Source organism: Prionailurus bengalensis, chromosome D2, assembly GCF_016509475.1.
Source record: "Prionailurus bengalensis isolate Pbe53 chromosome D2, Fcat_Pben_1.1_paternal_pri, whole genome shotgun sequence".
In the NCBI taxonomy this organism is placed as follows: Eukaryota; Metazoa; Chordata; class Mammalia; order Carnivora; family Felidae; genus Prionailurus; species Prionailurus bengalensis.
In genome coordinates, this window is record NC_057351.1 from 71,703,862 (window position 1) to 71,721,536 (window position 17,675).

The 17,675-nt window shown below is 32.7% G+C and overlaps 1 protein-coding gene across 1 annotated transcript in view; it reads left to right on the forward strand.

The window, feature by feature from the left end:
- ATRNL1 (attractin like 1) overlaps window positions 1-17,675 on the forward strand; it is a 782,697-nt gene that overhangs the window by 147,662 nt on the left and 617,360 nt on the right. Inside the window, exons 11-15 of the mRNA XM_043597648.1 lie at window positions 2,860-2,944; window positions 4,261-4,469; window positions 6,554-6,672; window positions 11,073-11,205; window positions 15,352-15,533. Of these exons, the coding sequence (XP_043453583.1) occupies window positions 2,860-2,944; window positions 4,261-4,469; window positions 6,554-6,672; window positions 11,073-11,205; window positions 15,352-15,533 (728 nt within the window). The remainder of the gene's footprint in view (window positions 1-2,859; window positions 2,945-4,260; window positions 4,470-6,553; window positions 6,673-11,072; window positions 11,206-15,351; window positions 15,534-17,675) is intronic.

Genomic DNA, 17,675 nt, shown 5'->3' on the forward strand with positions numbered 1-17,675 from the left:
CATTTAATAAAGAATTGTTAAAATTATTTAAAAAACAAAAATCTTGGGGCACCTGAGCTGGCTCAGTTGGAAGAGCATGCGTCTCTTGATCTTGGGGTTATAAGCTCGAGCCCCATGCTGGGTATAGAGATTATTTAAAAATAAAATATTTATTAAAAAACCCAGAACAAAACTCAAATAGAAAAATGGGCAAAGGCTTGAACAGTGATTTTATAGAAGAGTGAAAACAAATGACCTATTAATGTGAAAGAAAAGATGCTCCATCTCACCAGTAACTAGAAAAAAAATGAAACCATTATCTGATTGGTAAAAATTTAAAAGTCTGAGAGAGATACATAATGGAAAAAATGTGATAAGAAGAGCCACCATGCACTGCTGGTGTGAATTTGAGTCAGTGCACCTACTTTGGGGAGTAAATTGGCAAAACCTAGTAAAATTGCATTAGTGTCTTTGTTTAAACTTAGTAATTTTCCTTTTAGAAGTCTACCTGGAGAAACTCTCAAAACGTGCAAAAGAAAACGTGTGTAACAATGAGCCAAAACCAACATGACTTGTGGTAGGAAAAAAATCTGAAAAAGAAAAAGTCTATATGACCTTTAAAAGGACAAATGTGTTTTGGTATAATCATAATATGGAATGCCATGGCATGGTTAAAATGAAGAAGAAGAAGGAGGAAGGAGGGAGGGAGGGATGGAGAGGCAGAAACAGAGGGAGACACAGAATCTGAAGCAGGCTCCAGGCTCTGAGGTGTCAGAGCAGAGCCCCCACAGGGGGCTTGAACTCACAACCACGAGATCATGACCTGAGCCAAAGTCAGATGCTTAACCAACTGAGCCACATAGGCTCCCCTACTTATCTTTTAGATACAGGTAAGCTCAGATTGTTGGGTCACTTTATTTTCTAGATTCCAGATGCTTCCAAATGATCTTAAAGATTCTTCTTTGAAGATTTTTGTTACAAACTAGTATCTGGCAGTCTTTCTCTTTGATCTGACTCTTTTTTGTTTCATTTCTTTGAAGCATATTCAGGTTTCTAATTCTGTTGTTGGAATTCTACAAACAATACAATTTGTAAATCACTTGCTGTGTGTGTATGTGTGTCTGTGTGTGTGCGCGCAAGTGTTGGGGTTGGGTGGAATTATTGAAATCTATCTGTCCTAACTTATTAGCTGTCTCTAACATTTCCATCTCTTTCTTTCTCAAAGCCTGTGCATTTTACAGGTCACCCTTTCTTTCCAAATGGGAGCAATCTTTCAGAATTTGCTACAAGTACACTTTTAAATATCAAGTATTTGTAGACATAATTTATAGAAAATCAGAGGTAATCAACTGGGCCTTAAGCAAATTGCTTAACTTTTCCTAGATCTAATTTTTCATTTCCAACTTATAATACTTGCTCAGTCAACTTCACTGGATTCTTATAAAGATAATTTTAAATTATGTACATGAATGCACTTTGGAAGTTTTATAGTACTATACACATGTAAGCACCCTTCTTAAATGAACATGTGAAATTGGCAGACTATTAATCCTATATATAGGCCTCTTTAATAGTATTTCCCAAAATGTGATATCAGGAGCATTGGCTCTTGGGAATATTAATGTGAAAAGTATTACATGAAAAGTGCTTCTGTGGATATAATATTGGGAAAACACTGTGTTAGGTATAGTTAGACTTCTCTATGTCTACTTTGTCTTTTGAGAGTATATAATAGGCAGATGTATTTTATGAACTATAGACAGATTATACAAACTAAAGAATACCCTCTTTTGTGGGGAGGATTTATGTTCTTTGGAATAGACTTTGGGACATACAATTCAGGATGTAGGTTATTGCTCTTAGTCTTCTAGTTTCATTTTCTAAACTTTGATTTTGTTTTTTCTAACTTCTTTGATCTTAATTAGTAGTAACATTAAAATAAAACCAAATTATTCTTTTATTCCTAGTGTTATAGACATAATTACATAAATAGGAAAACAATTTATTACAACTTTAACTTTTACAACTAACTGTATTTTATTTTCTTGTTCCAAAAAGGCTTCTATACTACCTAAAAATAAAATTTGTTTTTAAAAGCTTTTTACATGTATGTACTTTTATTAAATATCAATGTCTGCCTTTAGATATGTCATGTCTAAGAAGATGAAATCTAAAACACTGTCCCGAGAATGTCACTGAAAACGGAATCACTTAACATCTCAAAAGCTATGTTAGCTTGAGGCTAGGTTATATTGAAATAATACACAGTTTTCTTTAACCATTTTCCCATATTTTTTATGTAGCTCATGAATTATTTAGGTTTTTTTCCTATTCTTTTTTACAACACAAGTTACTTTATTTTACATAAAATGAACACTATTATTTTGAAATATCAGATGGTTGAAATGATTTAAATATTTTCTTTTGATGATTCTGTTTTTAGGGCTTTCACTGAATATTATATATTTCATTTAATTTTGTAATAAGCATGCATATACAATTTGACTTAGTAATTTAACTTTCTAATAGGTTTATTTAGTATTGACAATTCATGTAATTTACTATATGAACCTCGGTTTGTTTAATGAAGATATGTCTTTGGAATTATCCTCCAATGTAAAGTTAACCTCATTCTTTCCTTTCATTTTTGCTGTTCTCATACACTTAAATTTATTTGTGGGAATTTTATTTAGAAGTTCTTTTTACTTAAGGAATGATGTTAAGTTGAGTTATGATACTAAATTGTAGGTCATGGCAAATTAATGAAAGGCTTCCTAATTGTAATTATTGTGTCTTTAATTTGACCAATGATTATTTTATAATATTTGTCTTAATTTATTGTTTTATTTCAGTTTTTTTTGCCATTCTCTTTTTTTCTAGCTTGTGATGAATGGAAAATATTACCGAAACCAAATCTTCATAGAGATGTCAACAGATTTGGACACTCTGCAGTTGTCATTAATGGGTAAAAGGCATATATTTATCAGTCATACTATCCACATATTCTGTTACTATTTAAAAGGAAATATTATTTGTACTTAATGGCCTTAGGTATCCCTAGTCTACCATGGAATACATTTTGGTTTGTTAACCATATCCTTTATTCTTTTGTGTTCAAATATATTTAAGGGAAAGGGGAGCGAAGAAAGTGCTGAGATAAAACTTCAGGTACTTTTAAAAAATTCATCCTGCCTTCTTTCCTTTTAGTAGAGATCAGACAATGACTTCTTTTAAAAAGATCAAACTAAAATGACAGAAAGGATAGCCCCATATTTCTAACAAGGAGAGCAAGGAAAGGGTGAAGAATTAGGTTCTCATTTTAGTTCTGTCATTAAATGCATGGCTTTTGACAAGGAAAGGGAGAAGAATTAGATTCTCATTTTAGTTCTGTCATTAAATGCATGATTTTTGACAAGTCCCTTTACCTCTCTGGGATTTACTATCTTTATATCCCTTGAGATTTGGGATGGGACAAGCATTAAGTTACTTTCTTCCTTTAGGTTAGTATTATTTTTCTATTTCTATAGCAAAATTTGGTAATGTGGCAGGAAACTATACCAGCTCATTCATTAGCTTAAAATTTGTAATTCATAATGACATTCTTGTAAGTTCATTTTATCACCACCTTACTCTAATTTTGTAAAACTTCTTCAATATGATACTAAAAGCAGGTAGAAGTTAACCACAATGAAACTCTGTAATTGGTATCAGTTGGCTTTCAAAATAGTAACAAATGAAATTCAGAGTTTACACATAACACCCCACCCTTCTTTGTTGAAATATTGTGTTATATTGACTTTTATTTTACTTTCTAAGTAATAAAAGATACTACTGAAGTATTTTCTGATCTTTTTCCATTTATTATGTTAATAATATTGAAATTAAATTAATTGAAGTTAAAATGATGCTCTTTTGAAGGCATGTCAAACTTCTTTGTCACTGGTAGTTGAATTAATTTAATAATTGTCTGGATTTTCCTTTCCAAATTAAAATTTTGAATATCTTTTTGATTATTTTACTCTTGGTCCTACTATTTTATAAGAGGATGGTAAAATACTGTAAGAAGGACTCTGTACCTAATATCTAAATTCACTGTCAGAATTCAAAAATTATAATTCTAGATAGCAGTTCTAAAGTGTATCTATCCATGAATAGCACTTTCTATTTCTAAAAAAATTGCTTCCTTGATGAAATGCAAAATGTATACTTAAATTTATTTTTGAAACTAATTCATTAGAGTTTTCTTAATATTGTTTCTTTAATATTCTGTTTTTTTAATAGGTCCATGTATATATTTGGAGGATTTTCTAGTGTACTCCTTAATGATATCCTTGTTTACAAGCCTCCAAACTGCAAGGCTTTCAGAGATGAAGAACTTTGTAAGAATGCTGGTCCAGGAATAAAATGTATTTGGAATAAAAATCACTGTGAATCTTGGGAATCTGGGAATACTAATAATATCCTTAGAGCAAAATGCCCTCCTAAAACAGGTAAAGGTTTTTTTTATTTCCCTCCCCTCTGGCATAAAGCTTCTTTACTTGGCTAGAAGTTGTAATGCATTTTGCTTATAAGCATTACTTATAACTTAAAATGGAGAGGGGGTTGTAAACATAAGAGACTCTTAAATGTAGAGAACAACCAGATGGGCTAAATGGGTAAGGGGCATTAAGGAATCTACTCCTGAAATCATTGTTGCACTATATGCTAACTTGGATGTAAATTTAAAAAAATAAAATAAATTATAAAAACAAACAAAAGATAATTTCTATTTCCAAAAAAATTACCTATAGCTTTTAGAAATTAAAAATTCATAATACTTTAATTAAGAATTTTCATGTTTGAATGTAGCAATGCTTAATAATTAAATTTTTTTATTAGCCCTTTTTAGATTTCTCTTTTTAATTCTATATGTATTATTACACATATAAAATTTTATGAGTAACCTGGTCATATATATGTATGTACTATTGAACTATATAAGTAAAAAATGTTTTAAAGTATACTCTTTCTGGGGCACCTGGCTGGCTCAGTCAGTTAAACGTCCAACTTTGGCTCAGGTCATGATCTCACAGTTCGTGAGCTCGAGCCCCAGGTCGGGCTCTGTGCCGACAGCTCAGAGCCTGGAGCCTGCTTTGGATTCTGTGTCTCCTTCTTTCTCTGCCGCTCCCCCACTCATGCTCTGTCTCTGTCTTTCGAAGATGAATAAATATTAAAAAAAAAGTCAACGTCCTTCATGAATTGTTTCAGTGGGATAAACATTTCGCTTCCCTTTGCCCACCTGGACTTCCTTTACATTGCTGCCTTAACACAGCTCTCAGACTAGTGTTGGAGTTAGTTACATAGGTGCCCATCTTCCCCACCATGCTTCTTGTCGAGTTCATGTGCCTTAAAATGCTGAAAACTGGGGTGCCTGGGTAGCTCCAACCAGTTAAGCATCTGGCTCTTGACTTTGGCTCAGGTCATGATCTCGCAGTTGTGAGTTCGAGCCCTGTGTCTGGCTCTGTGCTGACAGCTCAGAGCTTGGAGCCTACTTCAGATTCTGTGTCTCCATTTCTCTCTGACCCTCCTCTGCTCATGATCTGTCTCTCTCTCTCTTTCTCTCTCTCTCAAAAATAAATAAACATTAAAAAATAAATAAAGTATACTCTAAGAAATATTGTGTTATTGGGGTGCCTAGGTAGCTCAGTCAGTTAAGCGCCGACTTCAGCCCAGGTCATGATCTCATAGTTTCTGGGTTCAAGCCCTGTGTCGGGCTCTGTGTTGACAGCTCAGAATCTGGAGCCTGCTTCAGATTCTGTGTCTCCCTCTCTCTCTGCCCCTCCTCCTCTTACGCTCTCTCTGTCTCAAAAAATGAACAAACATTAAAAAAAAAATTAAAATACTGTGTTTCTAAGAAATAAAGTGAAATAATTTATTCTGTATTTGGTAGTTTTTTTCTTCTTTAATATTGCCAAGCCAACCACAGATCTCAAAGATTTTCTAGAATTTTGATGACTAATGTTTTAGTTTAGTACTTTTTATAAACTATTGAATAAATAAATAAAATGCAAAACATTACTAGTAAATATTTATGAATAAATGACTTGGATAAAAATTGTCCAGTTTTCTTCAGATGGGTGGGGTTTTATGCATTTTTCCATGCTATAATAAGCAATGTATTTTCTAATACATTAGAAAGTTTTGTTAGTCTGTGATAACTCAGATGTCTCTAAAATCTTTATGAAGAATGATAAACAATGTGTATTTATTATAATGTTTCTTTTAAATGTTAGTAATGCTTTTTTCTAGTAAAATACCTGTAAGTCTTTTTCCTCCTCCATAATGGATAAATTTTAAATGGCTGTAGGATCTTGGTGGATTGAATAATTAAAATGAGAGTGGCAGGTATCTCAAAACTTGTAAATACAATTAAACTACAAAGTTACCTTCATGTTGAAGAAGTTATTTTGATGGTGATGGCCATATTTATGTTGTAAAAAGTCTTAGTGATTCTTAAACATTAAAAATGTGTGAATTGAGAAGTGTGACATTTCCTTTCTCATCCTGATGTGTTTGTCTCCCATTTGCGTCACAGCTGCTCCTGATGACAGATGTTACAGATACGCGGATTGTGCCAGCTGCACTGCCAATACAAACGGGTGCCAGTGGTGTGACGAGAAGAAGTGTATTTCAGCAAACAGTAACTGCAGTGTGGTTAGTATTTATGGGTAAATGGTGATGTAGCTAACATGGCTGCTTTCTAATCATTTCTTACCATTGCTAATTTCTGATCATTAGCCTACCATTTGGTACCGAAAGCACTTTGCACATCAACACACTTAGGAAGTATGTAGGGAATCACTGCTGTGCTGTGTTGTAAATTGACTCTAGTTTCTTGCTAAAATTTGTCAGATTCTGTTTTGATTTCAGGAACTTTTACTTCCTCCTATGTCTTTTAAAAATAAACTATAGGGGCACCTGTGTGGCTCAGTCGGTGAAGCATCCGACTTCAGCTCAGGTCATGATCATGGTTTGTGGGTTTGAGCCCCATGTGGGGCTCTCTGCTGTCAGCACAGAGCCCGCCTCAGATCCTTTGTTTCCATCTCTCTCTGCCCCCGCTTCCCCCGCAAAATAAATAAAAATTAAAAAAAGACTGTAATTATAAATGTAGTCTTCTGTGTTGATAGACGTAGGATTATATAGGTAATAAGTATAAAAATAAGTATATGAAGATAAAAATTATTTCCATAGGATTCTTGTCAGACATGCACGTGCACAAGAGTGGTGTGGTCTGATGTTTTGTTTACATGCTTTGTGTTTAAGTTTAACCTGAGGTTGACAAGGGTAGTTGCCTTTTATCTGTCTTTAGGTCAGTGGTCCTCAACCAGAGGCAGTTTGTGCCTTAAGGGATATTTGGCAACGTGTGTAGACATTTTTGGTTGTCACAAGTGGCATCTAATAGAGTCAAGGGTTGCTGTTAACATTCTGTAATGCATGAACTCTCCCACCGAAAACAATTATCTGGCTCAAAGTGTCAATAGTGATGAGTTTGAGAAACCATACTTTGGTAGACAACTGGAAAAAATTATAAAATTAACGTTTTTGGTAGATGAAAATGGATTAAAAGCAGCAAAAATTAACCTTTTAAGGGGGTAGAATCAAAATGTCTCAAGTTTTGAAGATGTCAACAAATTGAAAGAAAAATTTTAAAAAGTATTAACAAGTATAAGATTAAGGGATTAAAAACTGTGTGTAGTAGGACTAAAGATTCTCTTACTGGGCTACAGCTAAAATAACTATATAATGTGCTTACAAATTTTCAACTAAATATAACATACTTCTTTTTCTGAATTTTTATTAATCACCAAAAGCATTGACCTGTTTTTTAAGATAGCATGCAGACGTAAAAGGTAAAGAAAAGGGAGTTTGAAAACTAAGTGAGAAATTTTTATCGTATCATCAAAAAATTTTCCTCAGTATATAGTCGTATTTCAAAATATTTGCTTTATGATTCTATTCTAAAATAACATTCAAAAATTAAAATGGAGGAAACTTTTCAGTTATTGACTTACCTGACTGAAACCTTTTTTTCATACATATTGTGTTGGTATATACTTACCAGGAATATAAGTTGCTTTGATAACAGATATACTTCAATTTTATTTGAGTTTTAATGTTAGTATGGTATGACTCTGCTTTGAAAATTTGAATTATTTTTTTATATTTGTATTAATATTCATCTAATGGGGGTTATTTTAGTGAGTAATGTGGATATAGGAGTTAAGTAAAATAAAGCATGGGAATAAGGGAATAAAATGGAGAATGTTATTAAATAAAAATTGCAAGCATATTGTGTTTCAAGCTTTGTTGGACAGCCCTGGGTTTGGACATTGTGTTTAGACATTTACGCTAAATGAAAATACACGATCTCAAAAATTGTGTTATGCAAATTGCTATCAAGTAGTCTTTTCATAAAGTGACCTTTTAGTTTATATTTTATTTTTTAGAATGCTGTGTTAATAAGGAAAGCACTGGGTGTGATAGTATAAGCGAGCAGATGGTACTCACTTGTAATTTAGACTTTGATGTAATGTCTTTTAGACGGTTTTATAAAGATGTCTGGTGATTAAGCTAAACCAAATGCTAATGGTTACAGAAAGGTCTCTGAGATTTTAGTGTAATGATGTCCACTGATACCCTATTTCATTATTTAGTCGTATTTACTTCATCTTGCATACTTTGTGCACTAACAGCTCAAATATCCTGATTGTTTATCTGGTTTGTTAGGCCAAAAAATACCAGCCATGTTTCAGAATAACAGTCAGCTTTCTTTCATCATTGATTAAATTGGCCCTGTGTGTGATTTCATCTATTATATTGGTTCAGTGTCAGCAAATGAATATACTGTTTGTAATGAAGAGCAGTACAGTTATTTGGAAGGTGACTCTAACAATGCCATTGTTAGTCTGAAGACTGGCATGAAATAGTTATTCTTCCTTTTATTCATTTGTTCCGTCATTATCATTTTTATAGGTTATTCTATTTACCAGATGATTCAAGTAATTGTTCTTCTTTTCAATTAGCTGAAAAATGTTTCGGACTATACTCTAATTATCATATAGAATAGTGCTAAGATTTATATTCCATGTGAAAACAAAGCTACAAATTAGAAAAAGTAACAATAAAAAGTATATATGTTTTGAATGAAAATGTGGTGGTTAAATAATTTGAGATTTGAAAAAAATATGGGCACTTGGGTGGCTCAGTCAGTTGAGTATTGGACTTCACTTTGGGTCATGATCTCCTGGTTCGTGAGTTAGAGCCCCACATTGGCCTTGATGCCCTGGGTGCCGGATCCCGCTTCAGATCCTCTGTTTCCCTCTCTCTCTGCCCCTCCTCCACTCAGACTCTCTCAAAAATAAATAAAAACATTAAAAACATAAAAAATATCTTCTCTGATTTTCTTAGGACGAATAAAGCCGAACATTAATTACTATTTAGTTACTTTTTATCTGTTACCTTATATGTAATTTGCTCTACAGAAATTAACACCTCTGGAATGGAGGTGACTGCAATGTATTTTACATGGGAAATGACCCTAATTTATAAATAAATGTTTGGTGAGTGACATTTAAATTGTCTAAGATGATAAAAGTTGCTTCAACCATTTTTAAAGTTTATTTGAGAGACAGAGAGAGAGAGAGAGAGAGAGAGAGAGAGAGAGAGACAGAGAGAGAGAGAGAGAGACAGAGAGAGAGAGAGAGAGAATGAGAATGAGCTGGGGAGAGGCAGAGAGAGAGGGAGAGAGAATCCCAAGCAGGCTCTGTGCTGTCAGTACAGAGCCTAGTACAGGGCTGGATCTTATGAACCTATGAGATCATGACCTGAGGCAAAAGCAAAAGAGGCTGACCCTTAACAGACTATACCACCCAGGCACCCTGCTTTAACCATTTTTATATGTGGGATAGTTATAAGTAAATTTTAACTGTTAACTTTATTGACTGAAAAGAAATATTTAGCTCTGTTACATTAGAAAGCTTGAGGTGAGTGTGTGTGTGTGTGTGTGTGTGTGTGTGTGTATGTATGTATGAAGATTGAAGTGGCGCACAGATGCAGCATTAAAGTCCTTTGTGGTTTTTCTCAAGAGTCATGGAAAGAATTGAGCCAAAAATTTTTATCATATTAATACTATCATGTGAAGTATCTGAACCTTGTTGTGTGTAGGGAACTACCTGCAGAGTTCCTATGTTGCCCATTTTTTTCTTTTTTGACCTTTAATCTTTAATCTCTTCATACTGGAATTTAGTTGACATATGATTACGCTGTATAGTAGGATTGATCAAAGTGTAACTTCAGCTTCTTTGTGGTCACCATAAAAGAAACATGACAGATACAGGAGAAATGTCAGTTGACCAAAATTATTATTTAGTGTCTGTGAGAGTAACATTAGTTTGAGTTATTGAGAAAATAATTTATGTTTATCATCTCTTCAATTTTTACTACTTATCATTTCTACTTATTGCATGATAGTTTAATTACAACTAGAATTTTGTTCCATGTGATCATTAAGAAAAATGACTCTGCATTGACCTTATTTATTGAATTGGAAGCTTGTTATCAGATTTAATAGAGTAGGTTTTCATTTGATGGTTTTTGTTTCAGATTGTGGAAATTGTAAATTATTTCCAATAAGCATATATTCTAGTTCCAGCAGTTATAGTTTAAAGAAATGAGTAAGAGAGATTCTGATTCAGTAGAATTGGATTTGGGGTTAGAAATCTGAAATTAAAATTTTTATTTTTTTAATGTTTATTTATTTTTGAGAGAGACAGAGACAGAGCATGAGTGGGGGAGGGGCAGAGAGCGAGGGAGACAGAATCCAAAGCAGGCTCCAGGCTCTGAGCCCTCAGCACAGAGCCCGACGCGTGGCTCGAACTCACAGACCGCGAGATCATGACTTGAGCCGAAGCCAGACGCTCAACCCACTGAGCCACCCAGGCACCCCAGAAATCTGAACTTTAAAATTCACGTGGTGATTTATATATACATTGACATTTAAAAATCATTGCTATACAGAGGTAAAAAATAACATGCTTTATCTCTTAACTTTCTAGTCCGTGAAAAACTATACCAAATGTCATGTGAGAAATGAGCAGATTTGTAACAAACTTACCAGCTGTAAAAGCTGTTCGCTCAACTTGAATTGCCAGTGGGATCAGCGACAGCAAGAATGCCAGGCTTTACCAGGTAAAGATTTCAGTTCGGTAAATGAATTTTATAGCCTACAGATGAATACCATTATAGTAAAGAGCATTTACTAAGACATTCCAGTTTCAAATAAATGATAATATTGGAGTGATAATAGCATTGTTTCCATAAAAATAATTTGTATGTTTCCTTCCAGTTCTTTAAGATGTTCATGATTTCTCTATTTATTATAATAATACTATTGACTTGATCAGAATCTTTTTTTAATTTTAAAAAATTCTGTCTTAAAAATATAGAAAATAATAAGCACTCAGGCTAATATCCAGATTTTAATAAATGTTAACATTTGATCTATTTGATTTGCTTCTTTTCTTTGAAATTCTGGGAACGATTTTTACTACTTTTTATTATAAATTATAACATTTATAATAAGTTTTGTATGATTTAATGAGAATCTAAGTTATGTAAACCAGAGCAAAGTCCACTAAAAAAAGCAATTTTAATTTATTTTTTACACGTATCATTCTTCTTAGTAAACCCTGAGTACTCTTCCTCTTAAATATAAAAGATAAAATTAGAAAATCAAAAAGTAATATAGATACTTAAACCAGTTCCATCTTCTTGTTATACAGGTAAGTGAGACATACATTGTTTAGGGACTTGTTCAAAGTTGCATGGTTTGTAAATGGCAGATGTAACTATTAACTGGGTGTTTTATTTCAGTTCAGTGTTTTGCTTTTCTGTATTCCATGGTTTTTGATTGTTTTGTTATATTTTTCAGAGAAAAATTCCTAACTTACGTAATTCTAAAACGTCCTTGAAAATTCCATCATAGGATTTATGTCATGCTTGGAAGTTCATGTAATAAAATAAAAAATAGATTGCCTTCAAAAGTACCATTAAGATTTTAGAATGTTTATGTAAATTTTAGGTTTTGTTTATATACTGACATTTAAAGTTTTTAAACAGGATACATGCATGTGTGTGTTCACTTTGAAAAAATTAGAGAATATTAATGAACTGCTAGGTTTTGAGAAGCAATAGTGAGGTGATACGAAACTTGAAAGTAGCATTGATATCTGAGTGTTAAATGCTAAAATCAACATGTAGATCAGTAAAAATACTTACAATGTTGTTTTAAAAATCTTGGACACAAGGGGCAACTGGGTGACTTAGTCAGTTAAGTAAGTGTCTGACTCTTGATTTTGGTCAGGTCATAATCACGGTTCGTGAGTTCAAGCCCCATCTTGGTCTCTGTGCTGACAACACAGATAAATGTATATGTTTAAAGGAATATTGCTTTAAGAAGAAGAGAATTTGATTGCCAGTGGAAGTTTGGAAAAATAAGTGGTTATCTATACATTGCCCAGGAAAGAATTTTGATTTGGTATAAGGGCTCCACTTGGCCAGGCTATTTCTGTGGAGAATAATAAATACCATACAACAAATACAATATAAAATGCATTATAAACTAACTTCCTGTGTTCTACATTCATATTTACTAAGCAACCAACTAGGTATAGTTTGTTTTCCCTATGCTGGTCTCAAGGAAGTGAATGCTGTAAATAGAGGACGCTGTCTATACTGTTGCACTTCAAAAAAATTTTTTTTAAACGGTTATTTATTCTTGAGAGACAGAGACGGGGATGAGTGGGGGAAGGGCAGAGCGAAAGAGTACACAGAATTTGCAGCAGGCTCCAGGCTCTGAGCTGTCAGCACAGAGCCCGACGTGGGGCTTGAACTCGACTGTGAGATCATGACCTGAGCCAAAGTCGGACATTTAACTGACTGAGCAGCCCAGGCGCCCCCTGTTGCACTTTTCTAGGAACATTTGTGAATTGCATTTTTTCATTGATCTCATATAAACTCGGAAATTTGCATTTATCTCACTAAACGCATTTTAAAAATTTACTGCTTCTCATTTAACTCTGAAGCTGAGTTGATGCTCAATACTATAAAAGCCTAAACCATAAAAACATTTGGGTCAGCCCTATACTTTAGTCTCAAAGACACATGTATTTGTGTCCATTTGTATGATTTTTCACCTAGGTATTTGTCACAAAAGGAGACATGCAAAAGAAATTTAAATCCTTTCTTGATTCAGTAAGGTAAAAAAAAAAAAAAAAAAGCCATAACTGAACAAAGCTTTTGCACTGCTTCCTTGAAGTAATTAGGTACTTTGGATTCCAGAAGACAAGGTAGATTGCTATAGGTGTAGCCTGAAAAAGAAAATAAAAGTATTATAAACAATCTTATTAAATGACAGTTATAGTTTATTGAGAGATTACTGTGTTCTAGGTACTGTCCATGGTACCCAATTCAGTAAGACAGCAGTTATTAAAGAACAGGAGGCCCCTGTTTATGGACTCTTTGAGAGGGTCCATGAGGTCAAAACTAGTAATACTAAAATATTATTTGCTTTTTAAATTCTCATTCTGTCATGGGTTTACTCTGGAGTTTTCTAAAGGCATGATTCTAATAGATTGGAGAAGTAGATATGAAAATACAATTGTCTTGTATTAAACCAACATTAAAGAGATTTGCAAAAATATACAGCAGCTACACTATTTTTAATTTTTGTTTGTTTTGGATACTGTAATTCTTGTAAAATAAAATACACTATTTATTTTAAGTGGAAATGATTATCTCCCAATATTTTATTATGAAAATCTTCAAACATATAGAAAACTGGAAAGAATGGTAGAGAGGACACCGACCCATTACCCTTACCCTAGATTCTACAATGAACATTTTGCTCTGCTCTATCCCTGCTCTGTCTATCCATCCCTCTATTCATTCATCAGGCCATCTTAATTTTTTTCATGCCATTGTCCTAAACTGTCGGCTGCTGTCCCTCAGGGAAAGAATTTGCTGATACATGTCCTTTGGGCCTGTATATAGCATAAAGGCAAAAACACCCCAAGAGATGGAAGACTATGTTTGTAATGCATTTTTAAATTCCAATTTTAGGTGAATAGATAAATATATTTTTAAATGGTCAGTTTTAATTTTTAATATGATCAAAGCCAATAGATAAAAAATCCCTACAGAAAAGATCTGTGAGGTCCTCAATAATTTTTAAGAAAAAAAAAGGAGGGGTCTTGAGACCAAATGTTTGAGAATTGCAGCTTTAGAACAATTCCATAAAATTTGTACTAATCCATCTAAAGCTGAAAGGGCGGAAGGCACTGATGTATGTAATATGGTATGGAAACTAAAATGTAGTCAAGTAAGCACTTCAGTCTTAATTAGTTATGCTAGAGCATAACTTTATAATGTGTTTATAAATATGGTTTAGACAATAGGCACTCTTTTAAGTTCAACTTGTATTATAAGGATCAACCACTATTATTGAATAGTGTGTTTAAATGTTAGAAAGACCTGCATACCTGTTTAAAAATAAACATAGAAAAGCAAAGATTATGGGACGCCTGGGTGGCTTAGTCAGTTAAGCATCTGACTTCAGCTCAGGTCACAATCTCGCGGTTTGAGTTCGAGCCCCGTGTTGGGATCTGTGCTGACAGCTCAGAGCATGGAGCCTGCTTCGGATTCTGTGTCTCCCTCTTTCTCTGCCCCTTGTTTGCTCACGTTCTGTCTCTCTCACTCTCAAAAATAAATAAACATTAAAAATAAATAAATAAAAAGCAAAGATTATAGCTTCTTTATTAAACATAAATGATACTTCTCTCTCCACACTTACAATTAAAGAATCAAAGAACCCAACTTATATTAAAATAGTATACCTGAACTGTGGAAATTAGATTTGGAAAAGAGGAATAACTTTGAATTTGCTTGTTATATGCTGGTTATTTTTCTTTGAAGTGATCTTGTATAATGTAAGCTGGGCCCGGGGATGTAAATACAGTAGTGATTTTACTAGTTAACATACTGTATGCCAGTACACTAAAAAACCCTGCAAACAGTCAACACATTTTAACAGATATTATAGAGCTATAGCTTATATTGTGCTTAAGAATTAAAGAAAAAAATTAGGATCTTCTGTTCTTCTTTTCCACCAAACTATTAGATAAGTTTTGTTTTTTAAATTATATTGATATATTTAAAATTTTTATCATTAAAAGTTGTTTAAACAAATATAGAAATTGTATTTAGAATTCTAAAATAACTGAAAAATATAAATGCTTTTTGATAATCTAAAAATAAGATATAATTTTTTTTGACTAGCTCATCTTTGTGGAGAAGGATGGAATCATATTGGTGATGCTTGTCTTAGAATCAATTCCAGTAGAGAAAGCTATGACAATGCAAAACTTTATTGCTATAATCTTAGTGGAAATCTTGCTTCATTAACAACCTCAAAAGAAGTAGAATTTGTTCTGGATGAAATACAGAAGTATACACAACAGGTAATAACTCTTGTTTATATTATGGAAATATGCAGAAAGTCCTATACTTACTAGCAATGGTTCATTCTTTTTGCTTCTAAATAAATTATTTTTACTAAATCTTGGAAGTAAAAGTGGAACTGACTGCAAAAATCAATTAGCAGTGGACTTATTCTGTATATGTATTTGGGAATAAAGTTTTCTAAATTACACATCTTGGTTTTACACAGTAAACCACTGCATTTCTTACCAAGAAGTCATTTCATATGAATAAATATACTTAAAATACATGTGCATAAAATTTAAGAATTTGTTTTGAAGTGTAATTACTTCATAATTTGAGATGTCCCTTATAATTAAAACACTAGACCCAACACATTGGTTATATGTATTTTTCTGTGAATGTGTATGTGTGTTGTGAGTTGGGTTTTTGAATTATGCGATTTTCTAGGTGTAGATTTGCTTGAAATAATGTAATAAAAGTTAGCAGGACAAAAACCAGTTCGTAAAGTATGTGGAAGATATTGGAACGTACAGCACTTAGAAACAGTTTCAATATTTCAGGGAGTTTTATGGAAGATATTTCTGTAAAAAATTGAGTATTTCTTTGAAAATTGTATCAAGATATTATTTTATAAGACATTTCTAATAGGAATTTACAGTATTTATTTTCTATTCTTGGGATATTAAAATATAGTCAACTCTTAAGAGTAGATTATGTAAGAAGATTTGGAAATAATTTACTAAATCTAGTTATGAGAAACTTTAGTTCATGTGCTTAATTGAAATATACTAATATAAACTGTCATAGCATCACAGAAGCTTTCTGCATTTTGTTTCAAAAATAAAATTAGAACTCAAAAGAGATCAAGTAAGTGATAAGACTAAACAATAATATATACCTTAAATCTGAAACTTGTATTAGTTTTGGCCTACTGTTGAAGATAAGTATATACACACATATACGTACACACCCTATGGTAAATAATGCACAAAGTGGCATGATTTCTATACAAATAATGGATGTATGTCCCTAATATATCTGTTACTCACGAATGTGTGAAACTGTATTACACCAGATTTCAACAACTTTATTTTGACCTTCAATTACGGCTTTTATTTGGACAAATACTCTATTGATACTCCAGAACTCCACTCCATATAGGACAGAGGAGACAATTTTGGCTTGAAACTATTTTAGAGCAAATGTTACCAATTACTTGCCATAGAAATACATAATGTTTTCTTGGTATAGCTGATTTTAAAGAAGCATTGAGGACAGTATTATCAAAGTGATGTAGAGCATGGAATTGGACGTACTGCTTATCTTTAAAACTTAGTAGCAAGTTAATCTCTCCAGCCCTGTAACAGGGGTAATAATCATAGCTACTTTGCATGTTTATTGTGAAAAAAAAATGAGATAATGCATGTAAAGAGTATAAATTTTATTGAGTGTTTACAGTAATTATCATTATTGTTTGCATTTTAAGGGTTGTTATTTTGGTATCACTGTTTGGACTGCTGCTATTACTACGATTTCTAGAAATCATTATTTAGAATTCGTAGGTATCTAAATGAATTTATTTGATGAATAGTTAATACTTATATTAATTGTGGAAAAGGATGTGCCCCGGAGTATTTTAATTTTTCCATGGTGAGACAAATTCTCCTTGCCACCCTGGCCCCACCGCCCTGGATAGTTGTATTAGGACCTTTAATCTCTTCAGATCATTCCTGATTTATGATGAAGAATGGGTAACTGATTTTATTTTTACTCATAACAGAGGAATATATATCTGGTGTTTAAAGCATGGTATAAGAACAGTTTTCATAAATGTTACAAAAAATTAAGGGGACTTAAGGACACTCACTTTTGAAATTTTTTTATGGACATCACTTCACTATTACTGCCTACATTTTTGGAGATATCAGAATGTATACTTCTTATGAGTATCAATACCAGATGATTTAACTTATTAATGTGAGTTTCTAATTGTTGAGCCAAAGCCCTGCTCCACGCTTTAATAAAATGGTTAAATTAATTATATAACCGGTTTTTATAAATATTCAAAATTTTGAAATGGATATCACAGTGTATTTGTTAGATGTCATTTATCATATGCTTGATATTAATAGAATAAAGAAAAAACTTACCAAATTTGT